Source organism: Onychostruthus taczanowskii, unplaced genomic scaffold, assembly GCF_017590055.1.
Source record: "Onychostruthus taczanowskii isolate IOZ18803 unplaced genomic scaffold, ASM1759005v1 scaffold13, whole genome shotgun sequence".
Lineage (NCBI taxonomy): Eukaryota > Metazoa > Chordata > Aves > Passeriformes > Passeridae > Onychostruthus > Onychostruthus taczanowskii.
The window spans coordinates 1,186,289-1,209,137 of record NW_024498462.1 but is presented as its reverse complement, the minus strand read 5'-3'; the positions used below and the strand labels follow the sequence as shown (position 1 = coordinate 1,209,137).

General features: G+C 48.5%; 1 protein-coding gene and 1 long non-coding RNA gene across 5 annotated transcripts; both read right to left on the bottom strand.

Annotated features, from left to right (window-relative positions):
• Positions 1–4,062: 4,062 nt before the first annotated feature.
• LOC121331879 lies at positions 4,063–7,752 on the bottom strand. 2 transcript variants are annotated; one of them, XR_005952075.1, is made up of 4 exons: positions 7,597–7,752; positions 6,729–7,056; positions 6,319–6,383; positions 4,063–4,572 (listed from the first exon to the last, which is right to left on the bottom strand). It is a non-coding gene; the product is annotated as an uncharacterized LOC121331879 (long non-coding RNA). The 2 variants fall into 2 exon arrangements; XR_005952074.1 differs by lacking the exon at positions 7,597–7,752 and having other exon boundaries at positions 6,729–7,072.
• A 2,709-nt stretch (positions 7,753–10,461) lies between these two features.
• On the bottom strand, positions 10,462–21,586 carry LOC121331810 (UAP56-interacting factor-like). Of its 3 annotated transcripts, none has more exons than XM_041396575.1 (9): positions 21,343–21,586; positions 18,885–19,028; positions 15,052–15,194; positions 13,655–13,776; positions 12,754–12,835; positions 12,297–12,340; positions 12,141–12,215; positions 11,318–11,508; positions 10,462–10,641 (listed from the first exon to the last, which is right to left on the bottom strand). In XM_041396575.1, the coding sequence occupies exons 1-9, from the start codon at positions 21,422–21,424 to the stop codon at positions 10,622–10,624; spliced, it is 903 nt and encodes a 300-aa protein (XP_041252509.1). In that variant the 5' UTR covers positions 21,425–21,586; the 3' UTR covers positions 10,462–10,621. The 3 variants fall into 3 exon arrangements, with proteins under 3 accessions (XP_041252509.1, XP_041252511.1, XP_041252510.1); XM_041396577.1 differs by having other exon boundaries at positions 11,397–11,508; positions 12,754–12,832; positions 21,343–21,581; XM_041396576.1 differs by having other exon boundaries at positions 11,397–11,508; positions 21,343–21,579.
• Between the last annotated feature and the right edge of the window lie 1,263 nt (positions 21,587–22,849).

Below are 22,849 nucleotides of genomic sequence, written 5' to 3'. Positions count from 1 at the left end.
GCTGGGACTGAGAGCAGCACATTGAACTCATTCTGACTGGCTATCTGTTATCTGCAAATCTCATGTGTTAAACCAGGCTTGCTGATTAAGCAAGAGCTATTTCCAAACAAAGAACTTCAAAAAAACAATTACTGGCAGTTTAGCACAAACAATTTAAAAATTCAATATGTAGCAAAAATAAATCTTTTTCTTCATCCTTTAGTATTTAACTTCTCTTTTAACATCAAAGTTATAAACCCTGTGTCAGAATATGTGATGAGATTCTGCTGAAAGTCATTAGCAATGGTGTAACAATACTAAAATTATTTATGTTGAGCAACATAAAGTTAAATGAGCTAGACCTTGGGTTCAAAGAGAAGATGAGTTTTTATGTAAATTAAGACAGATTTTTACTGGCCACTAATCAAGTGTTTACCTGTTTCCATTAAAACTACATTCAGTTTAATCAGCATGCCTTTTAATGCATGCATTTCTCCCCAAACAAGGAGCATATTTGTCATGAATATTTAAATTGGATTTTAAGTCCATGAAAGCTTCATTTAAATAAAAAGTGAGGTGGTTTTCTCAGGGTTGAAAGTTAGCATCCTCAGATCCTATTCAAAAATTGTAAACAAGTTTTCAAATTAGTGGTCTCCAAAGACATCTTCTTAGCATTCGGGATTAAATGTCTTAATTGCAAAAGATTAAATGTAACTACAGTTAATGGAATGCTATCTGTACATAGATACAAAGGTTTTGTTTCTTGTAACAAAAGAGAACTATTACTGAATAATTCAGAAATGGGCAGAATAGAGTATTTTAAATATAAAACACGTAGATATAACTGCACCTTATTCAAATCTCTGTGGAAAAAAGGCCTGTGAATGTTGATTTCTATGAATATATATTGTATGTACTCAAACAGAAGTGAAGCATTTCATGCTGTAAAGATAAAGCAGAATACAAGGAAGCAGGGAGTTGACAAATGATGAACAAGTAAATAATTTTGTTCTCTAGCAATTTAGAGCACAACCTCTCCTAATTTGTCCTGTCATTTCACAGGAAGTGAGACAGACCACCAGCAGCTCAGCTTCCTGTGAGTAGCTGATGTTTTATGGTGTTTGAAGTCCAGCCCTAATAAAACCCTGGTTGTGTTGAAGTTGATTCGACACTCATCACGGACTGGAATAAAGGCAGCCAGACACCCCTATTACTCCAAAAACAGAGCTATGTTTTCTTTGACCTTCAAGGGCTACCTCAGATAAGCCAGCAGCAGTGGAGCTGTACCGGAGGTGTAGTACTGCTCATGATCCCTTTACACAAGCCCACGTGAGGCAGGCTGTCAGCAGGCTGGTTATCACTGCCCGTCACTGTCACCGGGGCTTGGCAGGGCTCTTTAGTCACTGAGCCAGTTAAGTGTTGCTGAAAGATGAAGGGCTGGATATAAATGATGTAAATGATCGTGAATGGATGCACTGTACTGTGATACCGGCTGTCACTCAGACTCACAGAGTGTAGAGAATGTTATTCCTTGCTGGAGGAGCTCGGTCTCAGCAGTTTGAGGGGATTTCTGTTGTACAGAATGAATCCTAACAGACACGATGAACTGCAAAGACGTTTCCTGGGGAGAAAATAGCAAACATGGGCAGGGATAAATGTTGACAGAGGTCGTTCACACTACATGCAAGTGAAAGCCTGGGAATTGAAGGCAGAATTCCCTAAGGCTTTATTGTAACCAGGGTTTCTCTCTTGATTCCTAACCAGGACCCTTGCTACTTCCAAGTTCTTACGGCTGCTCTCCCCTGCCTTGCCTTTCAGCAGTTTTGGTTTGATAAACAACCTCGACATTGTTTGTTAAACTGATTTCAAGTGTTTTGATCAAGACTTGGCTTAACAAAGTGTAGAATGTAGTCCCCTTTCTGTTGAAATGCTAGCTCTATAAGATGTGTAATAATTGCCTTTATTCAATAATTATATTACCTCACATTTTGATAGGTAATTTCTCTTGAAAATAATTTTACCTGTGAGTCATCATTGGCCAAAACTGAACTTATTTCCTCCAGTGGCAAGAATGATGGTGTAAGAATCAGACAGGAATGGCAATGGAGAGGCAGGTATGTTCTTGTATTCCTACTCCTGAATACAATCACTGGTCTCCAGCTTTTGACTCATGTGTCTCCCACAAAAAGAAACAATAAACTTAGGTTCATTACTTGTTACTTTAACAAGTAGTTCCCAAAATACTTAGCATATATTTAAGAAACAGAATATCAGGTTTTGCCTCAATTTTTATTTTTACTTTTTAAAACAAACCAGAAACTACTGTGGAAAATAGCTCTCGTGTGTCAGAGAACCCCAGCAAGTTAAAATGCAGAGAAAAGGAATAGACTCAAAACTATTTTTAATCTTGAGAAAAGGAACATTAGATTAGTTTTGTGAACCCTGTGACTGCCTCGCTGGAGTTGTGAGGCGAGGACGAGGAGCCTAATGCAGTCACAACTCGCCATCTCGCGGCATGTTTGTGCATTACCACGGTTACAATTCCGACAATCAATGAAGGACTTTTACTTTCAAGGAAGTGTAGAACAGCGAGTGTAGGCCCCCATAAAGGCATCTAGCCTCCCATTAGATAGTTAAAAACCTAAGGGGGGCAGGTATCCATTGTCGATTTGTCAATCACGGCGTCTTTAATTAGCCTCGAATGATGCATGGACGAGCCTGGCGGGTCCTCCCCAACTCAGCGGCACCGCGTGGCCCGTGCTGCCTCCGGGGCTCGGCCGGTGGGGAACGGACACACGGACTGACGGACACACGGACTAACGGACATGGACTAACGGACACACGGACTAAAGGACACACGGACTGACGGACACACGGTCTCGGCGCTCCGGCAGCACCGCGGACTCTAGTGCCCTGCTGCCGCTGTTACTCTCCCCTTCCCTCCCGTCCCTCTGCCAGGGTCCCTGTCCCTCTCGCGGTCTCCCGCTCCACCCGCCGCGGTGCCGCCTCCGCCCGGCTCTGGCGGCGCTGCTGGGTGGGCACCGGTGGAGCTGATGCCATCTGGAGCTGTCCCACGCCTGCCTCCACCTGGCTCGCCGTGGCTCCACGGGGCACACAAGTGAGCTGCGGACACTGCCGCGCCTCCCGGGGGGCCCGGCCCGAGCTCCGCCGCTCGGCAGCCCGGCCGCCGGCACCCGATGGAGAAGGCGGGCCCTGGAGCTGGGCCGAACGCTGACAGACGCGTCTGGCCCGCAGGGAAGGCGAAGGAGGCCCTGCAGGAGCAGGACGGGTGGGCTCCCTACTGGGAAGCGGCTGCTTCGGGAGCACCTGCTCGGGGACCCCCGGTGAGCGGCGGGGCCGGAGGAGGAGAAGGGCACAGGAGGACAGGGCGGGCGGTGAGCTCACACCTGCTTCGGGAGCACCTGCTCGGGGACCCCCGGTGAGCGGCGGGGCCGGAGGGACGAGAAGGGCACAGGAGGACAGGACGGGCGGTGAGCTCACAACGATGCCTCTCTTGGCTCGCAGGTGGCCACCAAAATGTGTATCCCGGGATCACATGCCCCTGCCAACAGCCTCCAGCACCCCCCTGTGCCGGGACGGGCCTGGGCTGCGGGGGGCCAGCACGACGGAAACACCCGTGGGGCCAGGAAAGCTCGGGGGGCTCAGAACCGCGCAAAGGACGCTTGGGTTGGCAGGGACGGAGCGGCCTCAGCTCCTCCCCTGCCCTTTTTTGACTCGGCTTATGATTCAAGGTTTTGGCCGAAGTGGGAGGGGATAAAGGCACAGGTTTTCTCGAGCTTTTCCCTTGCATGGAACAGTTGGGCCTGCCCCAGGCCCCTTCTGCCTTCTTCCAGCACCAGGGGCATTTTTCACCATCCAGAATTTGTAAACAAGAATCAGATGCACTTGAGAAGCCTACAAGGGACTCCCTCCATCCCGGCTCTGCAGATGCCGAGGCTGCTCTGGGCTCTGCCAGGGCTCTGCTGGGGCTCAGCTCTGAGCATGGCTGGGCCCACTCTCCCCTCACATTGCTCCGGTCAGCTGAATCACAGGGTGATAAAGAAGGGATACTTCAAGGGAGTTAAGGTTTAACAGAGTTTTTATTCAAAAAATACAAGGATAAAAATTAACAACCTGAATATACAACAGAAGAAAGGACAGTTTACAATTATGCCACCAGCAACTTTGCTTTGACCAGCAAGGAGTGCAGTGCAGACAAACTCCAGACAAAGGGTCCAAGGCAAAGTTGAGAACAGCGAACAGAATCAAAAGAAAAAGTGACAGCACAATAGTATGAAAGAGTACTAGAAGAGCAGAAGTGTAGAGATACTGACAGGCAGTTCATTTAAGAGGCTCTCTCTTCTCCAGGGCATAAAAACAACAGAGAAACAAAGCTCTGAGCATGAAGCCATTCCTGTTCTCACCATCTCTTTGAAAAACCATCACGTCCAAGCCATGGGCAGCACAAGCTGGAGCCCTCACCTCACAGCTGCCATCCCTCCTTCAGCCAGACATGTCTGTCTAACAACATCCTGTGAAGTTCCTCCACCCATGTACTCCATCACCAACGAGAGATCTTCATCAACAAGGCAGCTGAAAGAAGAAGACAATGGCATGGAGATGAATTACCTTACAGCTAAATTACCTTATGGAAAAGACTGCACAGGAGTTTTGCTTCCAGGTCACTTGTAAATAAACAGAGTAAAATGGAGAGACATTCCTGTAGCTACACTGTCCTTGGAATCTGCACAGTCTAAAGGAGGAGACATCTGTGAAAAAGGAGATGCCTTTTTCATGGCAAGCATGTGAAAAATGTGGTTTAGGAACCCTCAAGATCAGTCTGGAACTACAACATTTGCCACCAGCCGGTTCACCACCTTAACTCAGCAATTCCACCAGTAACTCCCCAACTCTCAGCGTTATCCACGGGAGGAGGCCATGTGCCACTTAACACAGAAGTGGTCAACTGCCAGGAAAACACTGCTTAAAGAACCTTCAGAAACAGGCAAGACAATTGAAAAATGGGCAAAATAGGTGTTTCTGTAAACAAGAATCTGGTCTTCCTGGTATCCACAGCAAGAGAAAGCAGTAGGAGAGAAGGCAGGCTGGGGCCAGGGCTGAGGAGGGAGCAAGGGAGGGCAGGCCCCAGCAGCAGCAGCCCAGCGTGATGCAGTTACTTTTATACACCCCAACCCCTCCCAAAGTCTGCCCATGGACAGGAGACCATTGCTCCAGTTCAAACTTTCTGGGCTGCCCATTGTGGAGACATTTTCACTATTTGGCTGGAGAAGCCCCTCCACAGCCTCTCCTACTGAGTGCCCCATATGAGAGGTTGCCAGGCAAAGTTCCCCCAGAAACCAGGCTTTCCTCCATCTTCTCCTGGCTACCTCCAGGACACAGCACACATGCAAGCCCTCCCCCACGTGCCTCTGACAACCACTGTTGTCAGGCATAGCAAAACTGAATTGGCTCCTCACAGCTGTTCATTATTTATTTTCTTCATGGCCACCTAAAAGGACATTGAAGACCATTAACTGGAGAAGGCTGTGGCATGAGACCACAACAAACATGCAACAAGTCTTTCTGGAGCAATGGAGCCAGGTTGTGCCAAACTGCCTTGGGATGGGACACCAGAGCTCAGTCAGGGGTTCTGACTCCCCCCTTAGGGGCCACTTACAGGACACATGGCCAGAGACATTTGGCCTTGGAAGCTCTGGAGAAATGGTCTCTCATCCATTACCCACAAAGCTCTAATGACATTTTCTGCACCTACATTCTCAAAGGGCCTTACTTTATCACCACTATTATTAATATTCACACACATTTTGCAAGCAGGAAGCAATTCTGGTCCTGTGAAAATACAGCAAAACTACTGGGAAGGGGTTTGGTCATTATTTCAAGTGCCACTGCTGCTGTTTGGAATTGCATAAGAGAGCAAACATGCAGCATACATTTCTAATATGATCACTGTCATGGGCTGTCGCCGACACCAGACCTAAACACAACTGTTTGTTGGTTAAGGACAGAGCTTTGCTCTTGATATATGTCTTCTCATTTATCTCTCCCTCTGTGAATTTGCTGCAGGAGGACCAAAACCCAAAACTGATCCCAAGCAAGGTCTCTCCTTAATTAGTTCTTGCAGTATCCTTTGAGGATGAAATGCAGGATGGAAAAAATGCTTAACAGTGTTACTGTTCTAACCTGGGACTGAGATAAACTGGGCCTCAATAATGGCAGCCTCCACCAGCTGATGCATTAACATTTTTAGAGATTAAGACCATACCAGCATGTCCTGCTCTGAAAGATATCACTGCCAAGAAGTCACTGACTTGAACTTACCCTTGGCCAACTGGCTCAACTTCAGTGTGTTTTTTGGCAGGCTCCCCCCACGCTCACAGTGTTTCCTGAAAAAAACAACAGGAAAGGCGGTCACTCCAAGATGGAGATCCCGCCTTGCAGCAGAGCCAAAATGCAGCTGCACTCTCTGGGATTCTGAGCCCCTTGTACTCAGGTGGGCAAGAGCAATACAGGACTCTGTGACATTCAGCTGCAGAGGAGCACTGAGCACAGCTGATGCTCAGACACACACCCCACGCTCTGCTCTGGCAGACAAGATGTGCTCAGCTGCATCAGGCACCTCTCTCCTCTCCGCTCTGGCTGCGAGGCTGTGCTGCTGTCAGAATGCTCAGCCCATGATGCCTCAACAGAGGGAGGTTCAATGTCCTCTTCCTAAAAAGGCAGTGCCTCACCATCCTCTTCCCAAACAGCGGGATGTTCATGGTGATCTTCCCACGCAGAGAGATGTTGTTGCTCCCCTTCCCCCATGGTGTGATGTTTGCTGTCCTCTTCCCACTCCACTGGATGTTCCCCGTCCTGGTCCCAAGCTGCTGGCTGTCTGCCCTCCTCTTCCCACACTGTGAGATCTTTGCTCTCCTTCTTCCTGTGCCACAGGATGTTCCCACTCCTCATCCCACACTGCAAGACATTCCCTGTCCTCGATCCACACTGCTGGAGCTCAGCTGTCATCTTCCAGAACAGTGGGAAATTCACCACTATCTTCAAGTTCACCATCGTCTCCTAGAACAGAGGGAAGTTCACTGAACAGTGGGAAATTCACCACTATCTTCAAGTTTCACCGTCATCTCCTAGAACAGAGGGAAGTTCACATTGTTCCTCCTCCCCAGCCTTCTTGTCTTTCTGCTCTTTGGAGGCAGACAGAGCTAGAGGAGCCCCTGATGCAGCTTCTGTGCTTTGTGGACAGACAGTAGCGTGAGGGACAGGCAGTTGTATCACATTTATGGACTTATTTATCCTCAGCTACACATCCAGCTGCACTAAGGAGAAATAGCATTCTGGGGTGTTCAAACTAACAGTAGGCTAAAGTAGACATTGCCACTTATGCTTGTGAACTAGATTCTCCACTGTGGCTAAAACCATCATGCAATCTTCAGTCTGCAAAAGCATTCTGGCAGCTGTTCAAAAGCTCTTCAACAGAAGAGGGGAAAACAGCCAGGGATCCTTCAGCTTCTGCTGCTGCAAAGACACTGACAGGGACTTTGGGTCAGCCCACCAGGCTGGCACTCGGTTGCAACACACCAAAGGTTCCTTTCCACTCACGAAAGGAGGAGCTTCTCGTTAGCCACGCCTGGGGTGCCCTGCAACAAGAGACGTAAAATTAACCAGATGCTATCAGGAAAACAAACTGTTCGTGCTGGAAAACAAGGCAGTCCCGAGAGAGCGTTCTGCTTTCACAATATCCCACTAGGAGTCCTTTCATTGAAAGAGCTTCTGCTCTTGCCCTGAAAAAACGATCATTCCCTGGATTCCCAACAAGAAAATAAGACCAACCTGTATAAACACTGCTGCCTGCTGCCCTTGGTTGAGGTTCCAGCCACAGAGGGTGGAGGGTGAATAAACTCAGACTGCTGTTGGGCCAAGTGTGTAGGATGATTTTGTCTGCAGACATGGAGCAGGAGGCACAGTGGCTCTGCAGCTGGCAAGAGTGAAGCAGTGTAGGGGACCTTTGGAATTACAGATAAATAGAAAGCAAAAAACAATACTGGAAGAATTCTCCACCAAGTGCTGTGAAATGCAATGATACAAGTGGCTAAAGACATAGGTCACTGGTACTGTGGGTTCAGTACAGTGACCAACAGGGCCACACAGCTATGCTGGTGTCCTCCCTGCCATGGATGCACTGTGGAGATTTTCTTCTAACCCTGTGCAGTTGCTCCTTCATTCTTAAACTTCTCAGACACCATTGGAGATGTTACTCTGGAGGTGGTGTTGCCTGGCCTGAAAGAGAGCAGAAGTTTTCCAGGTCACAGAGCTGCCCCTTCACAGTGGCCCCAGCCTGTGTGCAGCCACCCCGGCTGGGAGCTCGGCCAAAGGCAGCTGCTGTCACTCCCCAGGTGGGGAACTGCCAGGCCACCTGTCCTCACAGGACAGTGCACAGGAACTGTCAGACACTGGATGAGCAGAGGCCACATGTGCCCCAGGGATGGCTCAGGAAGCAGCTGAACTGTGTCACATGAATACCCTCCCCAAAGGACAGGCAAGCCCTGTGCAGCAGTTCACCCTGTGCACAACAGCGGGGATAATTCTGTTAGAGACAATTATTCTGTGGGTTTAGTACTGTGGCATAATGGGGTATTTTATGCCTGTTGGGCTGAGCTCACACTGTGCCCTCTCACAGTACTTTTTTTGTGTGATGCTTATGCATTTTGGCTGCTTGTGAATTCAGTGCAAAGCCTGTTATATCTCCTGCTACATAAAAAGTCACCCAGCACTGCAAGGGAATCAAAATAGGAAAAAAAGCAGTTTTTATCACCTAAGCCCTCAATATAAAGAGTGGTTAAAAGATCATAAGGTACAGATTGCTAAAAAATGTTTCTTTGGAGAACAGAATCAAGGTGCAATCTGAACAGCAAAAGGATATTTCCCACTCAGCTGTTCTTTCAGGACTGAATGGCTCCATCCCTTTGCAACCTGACTGAAGAAGTGCTCGGGCTTTCCTAGTGAGTGTGCTGTCTTCTGTCCATATTCACAGTCAGGAGGTAACTGAAATCAGGGATACTGCCATTTGTGTTTCTTGTTCAACTTTTTAACTTCTGTGACATACAGATTATTTGCAGGAAGGGGTGATGTCTCCTACAGAGTTCATTAACTGGGGTGTTGGAGTGCATGTGTTTAATTTTGAACATACCCAGAGCCAGGACTGCTCTGATAATTTTGCCAGTAACATTCAAGGCATAAGAGACCACAGCAAAGATTTTACACAATACCTACTGAAAACTTCACACTGCTTTGAAGCCAGCTTTTAAAGCAGTAAACTGCCTGTAGGTGGGCACCAATGGGGACCAGTTTCCCCCAAAGCACCAGGCCATGCAGTGTCACACAGAAGCTGAACTTGCACCAAAGAGCTGTTGAAGGAAAGGAAATAACCAGAGGTGACATTTGACAAGTTAAGTTTTTTATTCAGTGCACTGGACTCATACATCGCTGCTTCATCAACTAACAACATTTCACACATTCCTATAAAACCAATGCCAAGTCCAGTCTCTTGTTAAAGATGCTCAGTGTAAAAAGTAAAGCAGTCTATCAAATATTTCCTGTTATAAGTATAGCTTAGAGCCCATTAACAGGCTGTGTCCAGCACGTTCAGTGCTGGGTTCCAGCAGTGGTTGGAGAATGGAGCAGTTACTCAGGGTTGATGCAGGGCTTCATTAACAAATGTCTAAACCCAGCTCATTAACATCTCACCCAATGTTTATCAGAGTGCTGCTGCTGGTTTGATTATGCTGCTGCTTTGAGCATGGGTGGAGCTGCAACTACAAAAACCCTAATGCAGAACTACTCAGCACTGGAAAATGTGATCTGGGCTGGGGCAGCCTGTCTTGCTCCGTGCTGAGGACAGTTACTCCAGCAGCACGGCATGGCACATCTCACCCCGTCCCTGCAGCAGCAGTCAGAACAGCACGCAATCCACAGAGAAATGCAAGGTGCTCAGGCCTGACTGTCAGGGCAAAGCAACAGGTTTTCAGGGTAGAGGGGTCTTACACTGCAAATCTCTGGGCAGGGATGCCTGCAAGCACAACAAGTTGGGCAGTTAGATGGATGTTGGTGATTGTGGGCAGCTGCAGCATCCCCACTTTCCTCTGTCTCCTATGTGGGCAGGCACATCATCCTCAAACCCTCCCACCCACCAGACAATGTAGGGAAGGCTCCGTGGGACACCCTCCCACAATCAGCCATCACCCTGGTCAGCACAGGGTGCCCTGGCAGGGGGACAGGGCTGCTGCCAGCCCTACAGCTTCCCAGCTCTCAGCAAATCCATCTCCACTCATCCCCTTCCACCACCCTGTCCCTGTCCCACCTGCCTTGTGCTCTGGCCCAAAGTCTCATCCTGCCTGATCCCTGCCCTCAATCACTCATGCACTCTATGTGTAAGGAAGGAGACAGCACATTGCCAAATCAGCTATCTCAAAGGGAATCTAGCAACTTTTATTGAGGCCTTGTCACGGAGCCTGGACTGTCACAGGCAGTCCCTGTGACGAGCACGCGGTCCTAAGGCATGGTGACCGTCCGTCCGGCGCTCCTGGCCGCTGTAAAGCGCCTCTTATTCCTCAGACCAGAGAACCTCTCATCCAGCGTCAGGCTGGTCTGCAGGGGAAAGCGAGAGCGAGTCAGTCCCCTGTCTCGTGGCAAAGCACAGCCAAACTTGTAGCAGGGTATTGATTAGAGCCCATCAGTCAGGCTGGTGATCACAGCTGGTTAGTCAATTAAATCACTCAGCACACAGAGACAGGGAGCTCGACAGACTGTGTGTGGCTGGAAAACCTCCAAGCAGCTCCCAGCCCCAAGACAGAGGGCATCCTCGGCAAGAACAGGAGCAAGCAGATGGCATTTGAGCACAAGGCATCAGGTAAAACCAAACTGTCCAGACAAGAAACGCCGGCAATGAAGAAGGTGGAACAGGATTTCTCAGCTGCCCCAGGGCTCTTGGACCATACTTCAGTGTAAAATGTGACACCAAGAAGGGCACCAAAGCAAAGAGCGAGCAAAGCCCAGAAGTGCCACATGTCTCTGAGGAATGGGAAGCATTGACAGTGAAACAGTCCCCTCTGGCCAGGACTACTCATCAGCAGGACCTCCCTGCTCCAAGCAAGCACATGAACAGGCCAAGACAGGCCATGAGAATGGGGAAAACTGGGCTGAGTCTGTAGTTGCTGAACAGTCTTCTCAAGTGCCTTCAGTTTTGTAAGCAACCTGGCCAACACAGCTACGGGACTTTCCTCCCAGGTTGTGTTAGATAAACCCGGCTGGCAGCCCCAGAAACCTGAGTGTGACGTTAACAGCTCAGTGGCAGGGCTGCTGCAGGGAGCCAGGTGCCTCCTGTCCCGTCGACAATCCTCTACCTGGTTGGCCATGGCGCGGAAGTTGAACCTCAGCAGCACCCCCTTGGGCTGGGGCTTGGCCACCCGTGCTGGGGGTCTCTGGCTTCGCAGGAATGGGTGCTTGGATCCAGGCCTGGGGAAAGCACAGAGCTGCTGTCACTCAGGATGCTAAGGCAACACTTCCCATCCTCTGCAAAGCAGCACACTCCACCCGTCCCATGGCGCGTTTGGCCCCTGGCAGAGCCAGGAGAGCAGCTATGCAGGCAGAGTTCCAGCACTGGGGACTGTCACATCCAGGCTATTGAGGGTGCTCTCTGCACCCAGACACGCACAGTGCCCTCACCCACCCTTCTCTCTGCCCCCAGATGGGTGCCAGGTCCTGCAGCTGCCCCTTTCCAGCCTCTGAGCTCCTCTTACACAGCGGGCACAAGGTGTCCCTTTGGGGCACGCTGTTCCTCCCAACACCCCACAACCAGCACAACCAGCCTGCCACTTCTTCCCACAATGGTGCTTCCATTTCTCCTCACTCTGCATAACAAATGAGGGCATGGTAATTACAGATTACCATGTAATTACAGGTAAATACAGGAGATTTTTATCTCCTTCTGATATGCTGGGAAAGGAACCAGACATTATTTGCTAACCATTTTGGATCTGAACCATTCACTGCACACTCATTACAGAAGTGAAGCTGCAATAATGCTAAAAGGATTTGCAATGGCTTTTGTAGGGCTCCCATTCTAACAAATCACCTCATTTACTTACAGGCTGGGCTGGCCCGCCTGGGGATTAACCACAGAAACCGTCAGAATTGCTCCCGGGCTGGGTTTCACTTGCCACCTGCCGAGACAGGGAGATTTATCCAGCTTCAAGCCTGAAAGAGCACTGTCTATTTGCATTGTGCCTTTGTTCACCAATTACCTTCTCATCCTTGGCGGTTTCCCTTCTCCTTGAGAATCCATCTGCTGTAAAATATATTTAAAAGCAATTACTTAAAAGAATTAGCTTTCTGAAACAGTAATTCCTTTTCCAGGATTTTGTTTGGTGTATCTGAAGAGCTCCTTCCTTGTGAGTTGTCAAGAAACTAATTTGGGGTTTCCCAGTGGCACAGTGATGTGTATGGGGTGCCTTTACCTTGCCCTGCCTGTGCTGCTCTATAAACAGCAAGGTTTATTTTTATCACCCTCCCAGGATTTACTTCCCAGCTGCCAGAATACCAAGCTGCATTAAAAACTGCCTGCAAATACTTTCCTACCAATACATGCAGCGTTCAGGTCTTCCACCTCTTCACTTTAGGAAGCAAAGCTACAACTGGGCTGGTAAAATGTGAAGGTTTGTCACTACCAGCAGACTGCAGAGGAAAATCTCAAATACTGACCCCTCTCTGGAAGCGGGCTTTGAACCACTGCTGCACTCGCTTCTGCTGGAACGCTGGTCCCCTGTTTAGCAGGAAAGGCCTGCTGGTAAAAGAGAGAGACAAAGAGGTGAGGATGATACCAGGTCTCTCTAACATTTAATGCCAAAATATCTAACCCAAGCTGGTCTTAAAAAGCAGTGTAAGAAGCAAATGAGGCTGTTTGTTACCGAGTTCAGCCCAACAGGTTTTTCCACCAGCAAAGGATTTCAGAGGAACTTGATTTTCTGCTCAAATGAGGCAACAGTTTGTGTGTTCTGAGCTTTGCTCATTAAAAGCAAAAAACATGGGAGGAAAATCATAGAAAAAAATCAGGTCAGCAAGGACCTCTCAATGTTGTTCCGTCCCTGTTCTGCTCAGAGCAGATGAAGGATTGCAAGGAGCTTCCTTTTGAGCTCAGAGAACATAATGATCTCGATGAGACAGGCACCGAGACAGTGCCCAGCACCTGGCACACTGCCTTCCTCACAGCTCCTGGGGCACAGTCTGCTCCTGCAGCCCCTTGCTGGGACAGACGCCCTGTCTCTGCCCATCCCTTATGGCTGGAATCTGTATTTCCTGCCTGTATGAAAATAAATGCTATTTCACCCTTCAAAAGTGTTTCCCCAAGTGACAAAGTTTATTAAAAATACAAAGGTCACATTTTCTGTGCTTCCCGAAATAAAACTGCCATTATTAACTATGAGCATGAGACTGTTTTCTTTCCAGGTGCCTTCCTAACATACCCAGGGGTATTTTTCTGGTGCTGTACATGCACATGGCTGTAGCCACACCCAGCTGGCACATGCAAAGAGAGAAATCCCATGAGTTGCACAGGTGAAAACCACTGAAAACCAAAATAACCCAGAGTTACCAAAGATTTTACCTTCTCCCTGGGGTGTGGATGCTGGCAGCATCTGCTCTGAATCTCTTGGGGCCTGGAGATGGCTGTGGCTGTTCCTCCTGCTGCCCACTGCTGCTTTTGGCAAAAGCATTGCTCTTGGTGCCCTGAAAGAGCAGCGAGACCTCAGCAGCTGTCACCTGCAGCACAATCTTGGTACAAGAACAGGGGGTGAGGGCAAGGGACAGCACACAAGGGGCAGCTCTCTGCTGACTGCTGCTGACAACAATCAGTCAGGGGGTGTGCCTCCCTTCCTGCACATGGAACTACAGGTGCCAGGGAGAATGCTTCTTCTAATGCTGCAGAAGCCAAAGAAGAAATAAAAGATTAGTCCATGCAGAGCAAGTCTCACAGAAGCTGTGCATTACAGCCCCGATCAAGTTTCCTTTTGGTCATCAGCTCTTTCTTGTCTGGACACATGCATTGCCTGGACCACACCCTGATGCATGGAACACACCAGAAGGTCCCTCAGCAGGGTCTGTCCTGCAGTTCCAACACACACTGCCCCAGGTTCCAGCCTGGTGACTTCTGTGGGACAGCTACCATCATGTTAGTACCAACTAACTGAGGTCTATTTCCATATTCTTCCCCCTTGGTTTATTCCTGCAAGTTACTGTAGAATTCTGCCTCCTAGCAACTGCTTATTACTCTCTGTAAATACCAGCCACACTCAATATCTGAGTCATCCCGGTCTTTCTTTTCAGGAATAACCTCACTCCTTGCACATGCATGCTCAGGTTAGGGCTTTCTTATTTATACCCCTATAACACATTCACTAAATGTGCCATCCTCCTCAGCACTCGCATTTTGTTAAAAAGCTCACTGAACATCTATGACCTCCTAACTGAGAGGATTTTCATCAGTGCAGGAAAACCCAGCTGCCTCTCACACTATCTGTCACAGTACTGGGAATCAGTGTCTCTGGTGAAAGTATATCTCTGAACCAGAGTCACCTGACAAGTCACCAAGTCTGTCCTTTGACTTCACAGGAACTTGGAAAATGCTCTGGGTGGAGAACAAATAACAAAGAATCTTAACACACCTCCTCTAAATTATAATAGTAAGATGAGATGCCATGGAATTAATTTTATGGAAATATTTTTAAACCTTTTCATACCAATTTTAAAAAATCTTTTTTAGCAAAGCCCATGGGAACTGATCAGTAAAATTATGCTAAGTCAGAAGCTTTATAAAGCTAACTGTAAAATTGCTTTTCCATATTCATGTATGTCTGTACTCTGTACCTATGCATACAAATGCTGTGCACAGGCATTAAAAGATGTTTTTTATGCAGATTGTTCTTTGGGGTGCTCCAGGATCATAAAATTGAGCAGATTTCCACATGACATTTGGGAAAAGCCATACCTTCCTTACTGCCCTACCTCCTGAGCCGACGCCTGGCGATTTAAAGGGCTCACTCCATCGAACGCAGCAGCTGCTCTCCTCTTGCGACCAGGCAGGGCATTCCTGAATTGTCTCCGACTGAACTGCTGCTGTCCAAAGCCTCTTCTGAAACGGTGAGGTCCTAAAAACAAAGCCCTCTTACTTTAGCATCTTTCAAAATTTGGTTTATGACTACAGTTTTGTAAATAGATTATAAGATTAACTTAATCTGATACTACAGAAATAGTGGTGCAAAAGTCACGCTGATTTATATTAAATAATTATTTTTTCCAATGTCTCTCTAGCACTCTTACTGTATATAGGACTGCCATACACATTATTTGATGTGAAAGAATACAGAAGAGAAAAGCCTTTTACAATTCTGATTCCTCATAAAGACAGGAACACCCACATCAGGAGACCTGTCAATCTGTTGTCAGAGCTCACACTGCTATGAATTAACGATGAAACAGAAAAAGCATTTAGATACAGATATACACATGACTTAAGCATCCCAAAGCCAAGCCCACAGCAGCCTGAAACAGCTCTAAGGGCCCACATCATATAATATAATATAATATAGTATAATTTTTATTTTTCTTTTAGCTTGATATACCATAGCTTCTCGTATTGAAGGAGAAGTCTCCTGGTGCTCTTTTATGATACACACACACGCGCTGTTCGTCCTGCATTTAACCTTCTCCCCTAAGCCTGCTGATGATTTTGAGTGCTGAAGTGTGAAGTGCTGAGCAAGAGGAAAGCCCTGTCAGACTGAGGCACAGTGCTTCCAAACCTAATTACTCCACATAATAAAATTCTGTAGTCGTAATGAGACAGCAAATTTCTGAGTCACTCTGTGAGTTGACACAGGCACAACAACAATCACAAACCCACAGCTGGAATGCCAAGATGGAATTTTTTTCTGTTACCTCACAAAGCAGCAGATCCCTGAAGCAACACCTAAGCACAGCCACTTGGGCACCAGCACCATTAAGCTTGGCCAATTGCTGGAGAATCACCAGGCTGCCCTTCACACTAGTTTCTCAAGGGTTCGCCTGCATAGGGTCACCACCATGCTGATCTCTGTACCGAGGCAGGGAGCTCAAGAATGTCCAAGTCTACCAAACGCCTCCGTTATCTATAACCAGATGTTCTACTTCTCAGTGCACACAGAGGGTAAACAGCAGTAGATGTGTGTTTTCCTTCACTGCTGCTTCACACTTCGCTATCTATCCCCAGCTGCAAGGTCACTGAAGCTCCTCTGTTTTCAGCCCATTCCCGCCCAACAGCCGCTACACCAGTGAGATGCACCCACACCTTGGGGGTGAATAAATCAGGCACAAAGCTGTGCATGGCAGAGGGCAATGGGAGTGCACTCAGACCCTGGATCTCACAGCAGAACCTCACTGACACAAAGCACAGAGCAGTGAGGTGCATATATTGATCTTACAACGACTGCTACGTGACAGCAATTTATACTGCCCTGGAGCAACTGGAAATGAAGTGCTCTGAGGCAGCAGCGGCATTGCTCTGTGGGGCCACCACTGCCACAATGAATGAAGGCTCCAGCCTCAGGGTGTAACACCAGCCAGCACCAGCCTGAGCTGCTTACACTGGAACATGCTTGAAGATGATTTGAGCTGCTCTGGCTCTAAAACAGAAGGGCACCAGGACAGGCCCTTGGGAAGCAGATACCAAACACCATGGTGGGGTACTTTGTGTCCCATGGCCAGAGGTGCTGGTTGGGAACGTGCACAAAAACACAACACAGTTCACAAGCTCTGGGGCCAGTTGTTATTTCCTTTGCAGACAATACCCTCTCATTGCAGAAGTACAGGTATGTAAATGTTCCTCTCGTGACAAACATTCAGTTTCGGTAAACTGTTTCTTTTTGACCACATGTGGACTTTCTGTAGTCCATGTCCCTTTGATTTTTTCTCCTGCTTCTATTCCCCCAGTCTGTTTTTGCCCTGTCTTGTTTCTCTTCAGCCCCCACCGTGGGCCTGTCCCTATCTCTTGCCTGTTTGCTGGGCTGCTCTTCTCCTGGACACTCAGCTTTGCTGCACAGCTCTCCTACACCCTGGAGAGGACTGAGCTCAGCTGCCTTTCCTGGACACTCCATCAGGGCAATGGGAGGGACTGCTGCAGAAGGCAGCTCTGACTAGAAAATCGTGTCCCTGTCAGTCTGTTCCTATTAGAGAGCCTGTGCTCAGCAGTGCACTCAGGCACAGCTCACCCAACACAAATAACACATGACAGAGCCATCAGCCTCCAAGGGGAACCCCATCACACCAGCTGGGGACCAAGGCCTCGCTCTGTCATCTGCGTCCTGAAGTGTGACACATGGGAGGCTTCATGTCTGCAAAAGGTCTGGCAGATATTTAATAATGTAAGAACATTTCAATAAAACCCCACAGCGTCAGCAGCTGGGAAAGAACCCCTACACACACACCCCATGTTTGGGTGTGTGATCAGAGCTTGGCTCTGAGCACACCTGGGATGGCCAAAAGGCACCTCTGCTCAGCCAGTCCAGTCTGAGCACAAGTTCCCATGTCGGACAGACTCTTTTTTCCAAGGAGATTTGAAATTCAAATTTCTCATCATTAAAAATCATCTTTCACCCACTAGGGAGAAGGTTTAAGCCATATTCCAAGAGGGATTAACAGCACTTTGCTTGCTGGTTTAATCAGCATAATACCCTTCCCCCTCCTCTGTCATTGCAGTGCTGGGCTCCTCAGATCATCATTTTGATAATGGTTATCACATCTCAGCCCAGACAGGACTGCATTTCAATAGGGACCGAAGTGAACTGAGCTCCTGATGAATTATGGGCTAAATTCCCAGTCATGCTGAGATTCCCCAAATTGCTACTGACAATCAGCACCACACAGCATGGCAGGTCTCTGCACTTGGCAGGGTTGAATTCAGACTCCCTGATAACCTATGAAATACTAAAACTAGCAGGAATAATTACATCAATTAACAGAAAAGCTCTCCCATCTAAGAAATAGGGAAAAAATATTTTCTTGGATTTGCCTCTGGGTGCAGTAATTGCTTGAGTGCGGGAGAATACCAAAGCATGTGGGTTTTGACAGAAAAATCAATTTGCTAAGGGCATTTATCACCATTATGATTTGAACTAGAACAATCCTCTGTAAGGGAGTCTGTGGTGGTCACCAAGAACACAAAACTAGGAGGCAGGATTGCTCCCAGTGATCCCACTGTCCTGATCTGTGATTAGCACTCCAATATAAGACTGAAAAGATACTTCTGCAAAATATCACTAAAATCTTCAGGCAGTGACTTAGCAGTAATTAAAAAGAAAAAATTTCATAGAGATGTCACTTCATGCAGCAGATAACTTTGGTTTGTAGGTAAAAGCCAGTGGAACAAAACGAAGGTGTGATCACTCGGTATTATAAAAAAGCCTCACCATAAAAATAGCATGCTTGGCAAAAGTGACAATTTAGCTTCAATAACTGAGCTATCAAATACAGTTACTGAGGGGGTAATTTGGATAATTTCAGTCTGCTCTGGGAAAATGAGGATTAGGAAGAAGCATAATTAAAATATGCAAAGCCAAGGGGAATAGAGAATAGATATTAAGTCACTTTAAATTAGTAATTCATGAGAGTGGAAGGGAGAGAAATGGATGAATTATGCTCTGAAAGGGCCCTGATATTCCATTGTTATGGGGAGAAAAGCTAATCAGAGCCTGAGCGCATCTTATACGCACACAGAAATTGGACAGGAGAAGGATTTAAGAGCTGGATTTTGCTAAAAATGCATTTCCCAGCCTGGCCAGCCTCTGCTGCCCCAAGTGCCCATCTACCTTGCAAATTCCTCTGCTTCCAGGCTCGGTATCGGGGTCGCCCATAGCCGGAGGCTGAACTCCTGTTCTTGACCTGCTGCCTTCTGCTGTCGCCCACGGCGCTGGCATCTGTCTGCTCTTTCCTGTGGCGCTTTATGATGTCATCTGGAATGAAATGAGGAGAAACCCATAGAAACTGCACTTTCCACCAACAGTCATTCCCTCTTTGGGGGCTCGGAATTGTCCATGGAGCTTGCTGCTCTGTGAGCTACGCTGGGCAGACAATGAAAGATTAAGCTCAGCTTAGAAAGTATAGGATCCATTTACTGGGCTCCTGCAGGCTGGAGATTAGAGTGCAGCAAATGATTTACAAATGTGCCACCACCCAGCAGGTCCCCACCATGGGCAGGACAGAGATTTCAGACCCCATCCACTGAGGGATCTGATCCTGCAGGCTTCCCACAAGCCTAAGGGAGGATGTTTTTGCAGGGGCACCAGGAGCTCAGTGCTAGGCAAAGACTTTTCTGAGAAGGTCTGACTTGAACTGTTGTAGGAAAGGTGGCCAAAGTGGGGAGGATGTGACAGCTGTTGAGCTACTTGGATCATGCACAAAGTACTGTCAGATGCAGAGCTCTATCAAGAAACAGCTCAGGCCCCTCAATCTCAATCAGCTGGTCTGCAATCAACGGGATCCTCTTAATTCAAGCAGTTCTGATGAAGAGGAATGGCAAAGGCAAAGGGACGTCTCTTCATTAATTCGTATTTTCCAATATTTTCTTCTTTTAACCTCAAATCTTCCAGAAAATACTTTGCAAATCTTTGCAAATTAAAAATAATAAAGGCACATCTGTGAAGCTGCAGGCAGAATGTTTTAAATTGAACGAATTAGCAAGAAATGAAGCATCCAAAACAGGCCCTTTCCCAGCCAGTGGCTACTACAGCTCCTTAATGTATCACTGAAGTCAGAGGGCAGAAGTACCATCAGCTTTCAGTGGGTGCTTTCTGTAAGTTATCAGACCTCCAGCACTGCTCCCTTGTCATTTCCTATCAAGAAACTCCTGTGTCCAAATGAATACAAAGCCCAGGGAAAAGAAACAAGAGCACATGTAAGAACACGCTGCTTTTGTGATTTCTCTTTCAAGTCTGCCAGGAAAAGAACAGGCTGGGAGATGCTGGGCCATGTTCTTGGGATGAATTTGCTAATGGTCTCAGCTAAATGTGCCTTTGGGACATGTGTGATTTGGAGCACAGGATGCTTTGAAGCGTTTTGAAAGCATCCCTGCATGCTCTGCAGGGAGGTGACCACACTCATCCAAGGGTGGGCTGTCCACAGCATGAGGAGGAACATGAGAGGGGCTGAATGCTCAGGTGCCTGATCTGTCACCTTTCAGTGTCTTTTTTGTTTCGGTATGAGTTGTTACACTGCATTTTGTGCTCATAAACATGATGGGGTTAACAGAGCACTGTAATGGACTACCACACAAGGCTGCAAGGGGATCCTGAGAGGTCATTTATGGTACATCTATGCCCTCGAGGCAGAATTAGATCTATCAGGGCAGCTTTAAAGCAGCTCCTGAAGTTTTTTTGTGACTGCTAACTCATGTAAGGCACAAATGTATCTGAAAGCATAGAAAAACCACCTGTTGGAAAAAGCTCTTCACCAGGGGCCTCTTGTTTTCCAATTCTCTCTTCTACGCTGAGTAAGGTGTATTCTGGATGGAATATGGGGCTGGACCACAGGAGGTCTGACTGAGGGAAGCAGTAAGGGAGAGCAAAAGCAAAGGCAGCATCACACATCAGCAAAGAGAAAAAGGGTGTGCAACACTATGGGAGAAAAATAAATAAAAAATGAGGGATCCACTGTTGCTATAGCTCCTCATAGAAACATTAAAATAAGGGTGCATAAGCCAAGGGATCAGTTTGGGTTTGCAGTGGAAAATGTTCCTCGTTCCTAACAAATGACTCTTCGCTGGGAAGAAATGACACAAGGATTCAGTTAGGAAGCTGATCCAGTAACAAAAGGTGCTGGTGGCCTTTCCTTTCGCAGCACAGACACCAACACGATAATCCACCAAGATCTCTCATCCATGCGTCAGAATCCAGGCCTGGGGAGTTCATGACAGGGCGGCTGTTGGCTGTTTATGCTCAGTCCACATTCTCTGTGCCAAAGGAATGGCGAGCATCGGAGCAAGCTGCTATAAATAGCACGGCGAGGCCATGGCCCCCCTTCCCCTGTCACCGGGGCTGCTCTGCCTGAGCCCCCCGGGCCGCTCTCCCGTGAGCCCCAGGCTGCTGCCAGCCCAGCGCCGAGCCCGGGCCCCGCACACTGCCCCGCACACGGCCCGTGCTGCCACCCGGACAGGGGCACCCGCACGGCGGGGCCACCTCCGGCCCGAGCCATCCCGCACAGCCACCCCGGCTCCCCGCCCGCACGGAGGGCCCGGCCCGGCCCCGCCGCCCGGCAGCGCCCCGCACCTACCCAGGGACATGTCGATCTCCTCGGCCCCCGGCTGCGGCCCCGCCGCGGGGCCCGGCGCGGGCTGCGGCCCCGCCGCCTCCATGGGCCCGGAGCGCTGTGCGCTCACTGCGCCTGCCCGGAATGTGCCGGCCCCGCGGCGGCCCCCGCCCGCCCCGGCCGCCCCGGGCCTCGCCCCGGCTGTCCCGGCCGCTGTGCCCGGCTGCGCTTCCCGCACCGAGCGGCCCCTGCGCCGCCCGCGGCCAGCGCCGCTCCCCGCCCGCGCTCAGCCCTGCCCTGGCTGCCTGCCCTCCGCACCCTCCCCGGCGATCCTTTCCATCAGCACCTCCCCTCCACCCCTGTTTGCCTAAAGCACCGTGCCCCAGCCTCCGGGCTGACACTCTTCCCGTTCTCCCCCCGAACCCTCCCCCGGGGTTTATGCCAGCAGCAGATGTATCTTAACAACGCGGCAGTCAGTTCTGAGCCATGTGAACGATAGAATGACCTTGCTTCCTTCTGAAGGCCAGAAAAACAAGGCAACTCTACGAACAGAGATACTCGTGGCTCATATTCGTGCATGTTCTTGTATTTGTGAGCGCTCGGAGGAGGAAGCACCCATTTGGGACTGGTCTTGGGGCAGCATCCCGATCACTCACAGAACTCAGGCATCTTTCAGTCTCTGCAGCATTGGTTATGGCACCGAAGCTATTCTACAGTTTGAATACAAAATGTGAGCTAAACCATCTTCCTCTACTTTAAAAGACAGGTGAAGAAATAAAAAAGAGATAGGAGAACAGTATCTTCCAAAGGGCTGCCGTGCATCAAGTGAGGAGCATGCTTTTCTCTGAAGTTTCCATAAGATAAATGCTGTGAAATAAACTTTCTCACCACGTATGTAATAGGGGCCACATAAATAGTGAACAGTGTCTGCATGTTCTGTGTTTTCAATACAGTGGTTTTTTTCCACCTTCGCTTCAAATGGGAGAGAAATTTCTACAAGCAGATCAATCAGGGCAAGAATTGCCTCCTGGTATGTGTACAGCTCTTGGGAAGATCAAGTGCTTCTGAAAGTGTTGGTTTAGGGAGTTGTTCTTTCATGAAAGAAAACAATAGAACAGTGCTGAGGGAGCAACAAATAACCTTTGCTGTATTTTGCAGTGATGCTGCAGAGCGACCATGGAAGCGGATTGGTGTGAGATGTGAGGAGCTGGGGTTGATACCTTGTTTGCAATGTTCTGTGGCACACAAGGTGTGCTGGGGGCTCTGCTGTTCTCTGGGGAGCCTGGCTCTAACGCTGCCCTAGTCCAAGAGCTTTCCTCCAAAAAGAATCCTTGAGATTTCCCAGCAATTTAGCCAGAGTATCCCAAGAAGCTGTGGCTGCTGGGAAAGGGCTGGAAGTATCCATGTAAGCCCAGCTTTTAGTGATGTACTGAGAGAGGAGCTGTATCGTTTCCTAGCACCCAAAGAGGGTGCTGAAGCAGAGCTCTGGGCAGTGTCCTGAAAAGCAGAGCTGTCCAGAGACACGAGGGAA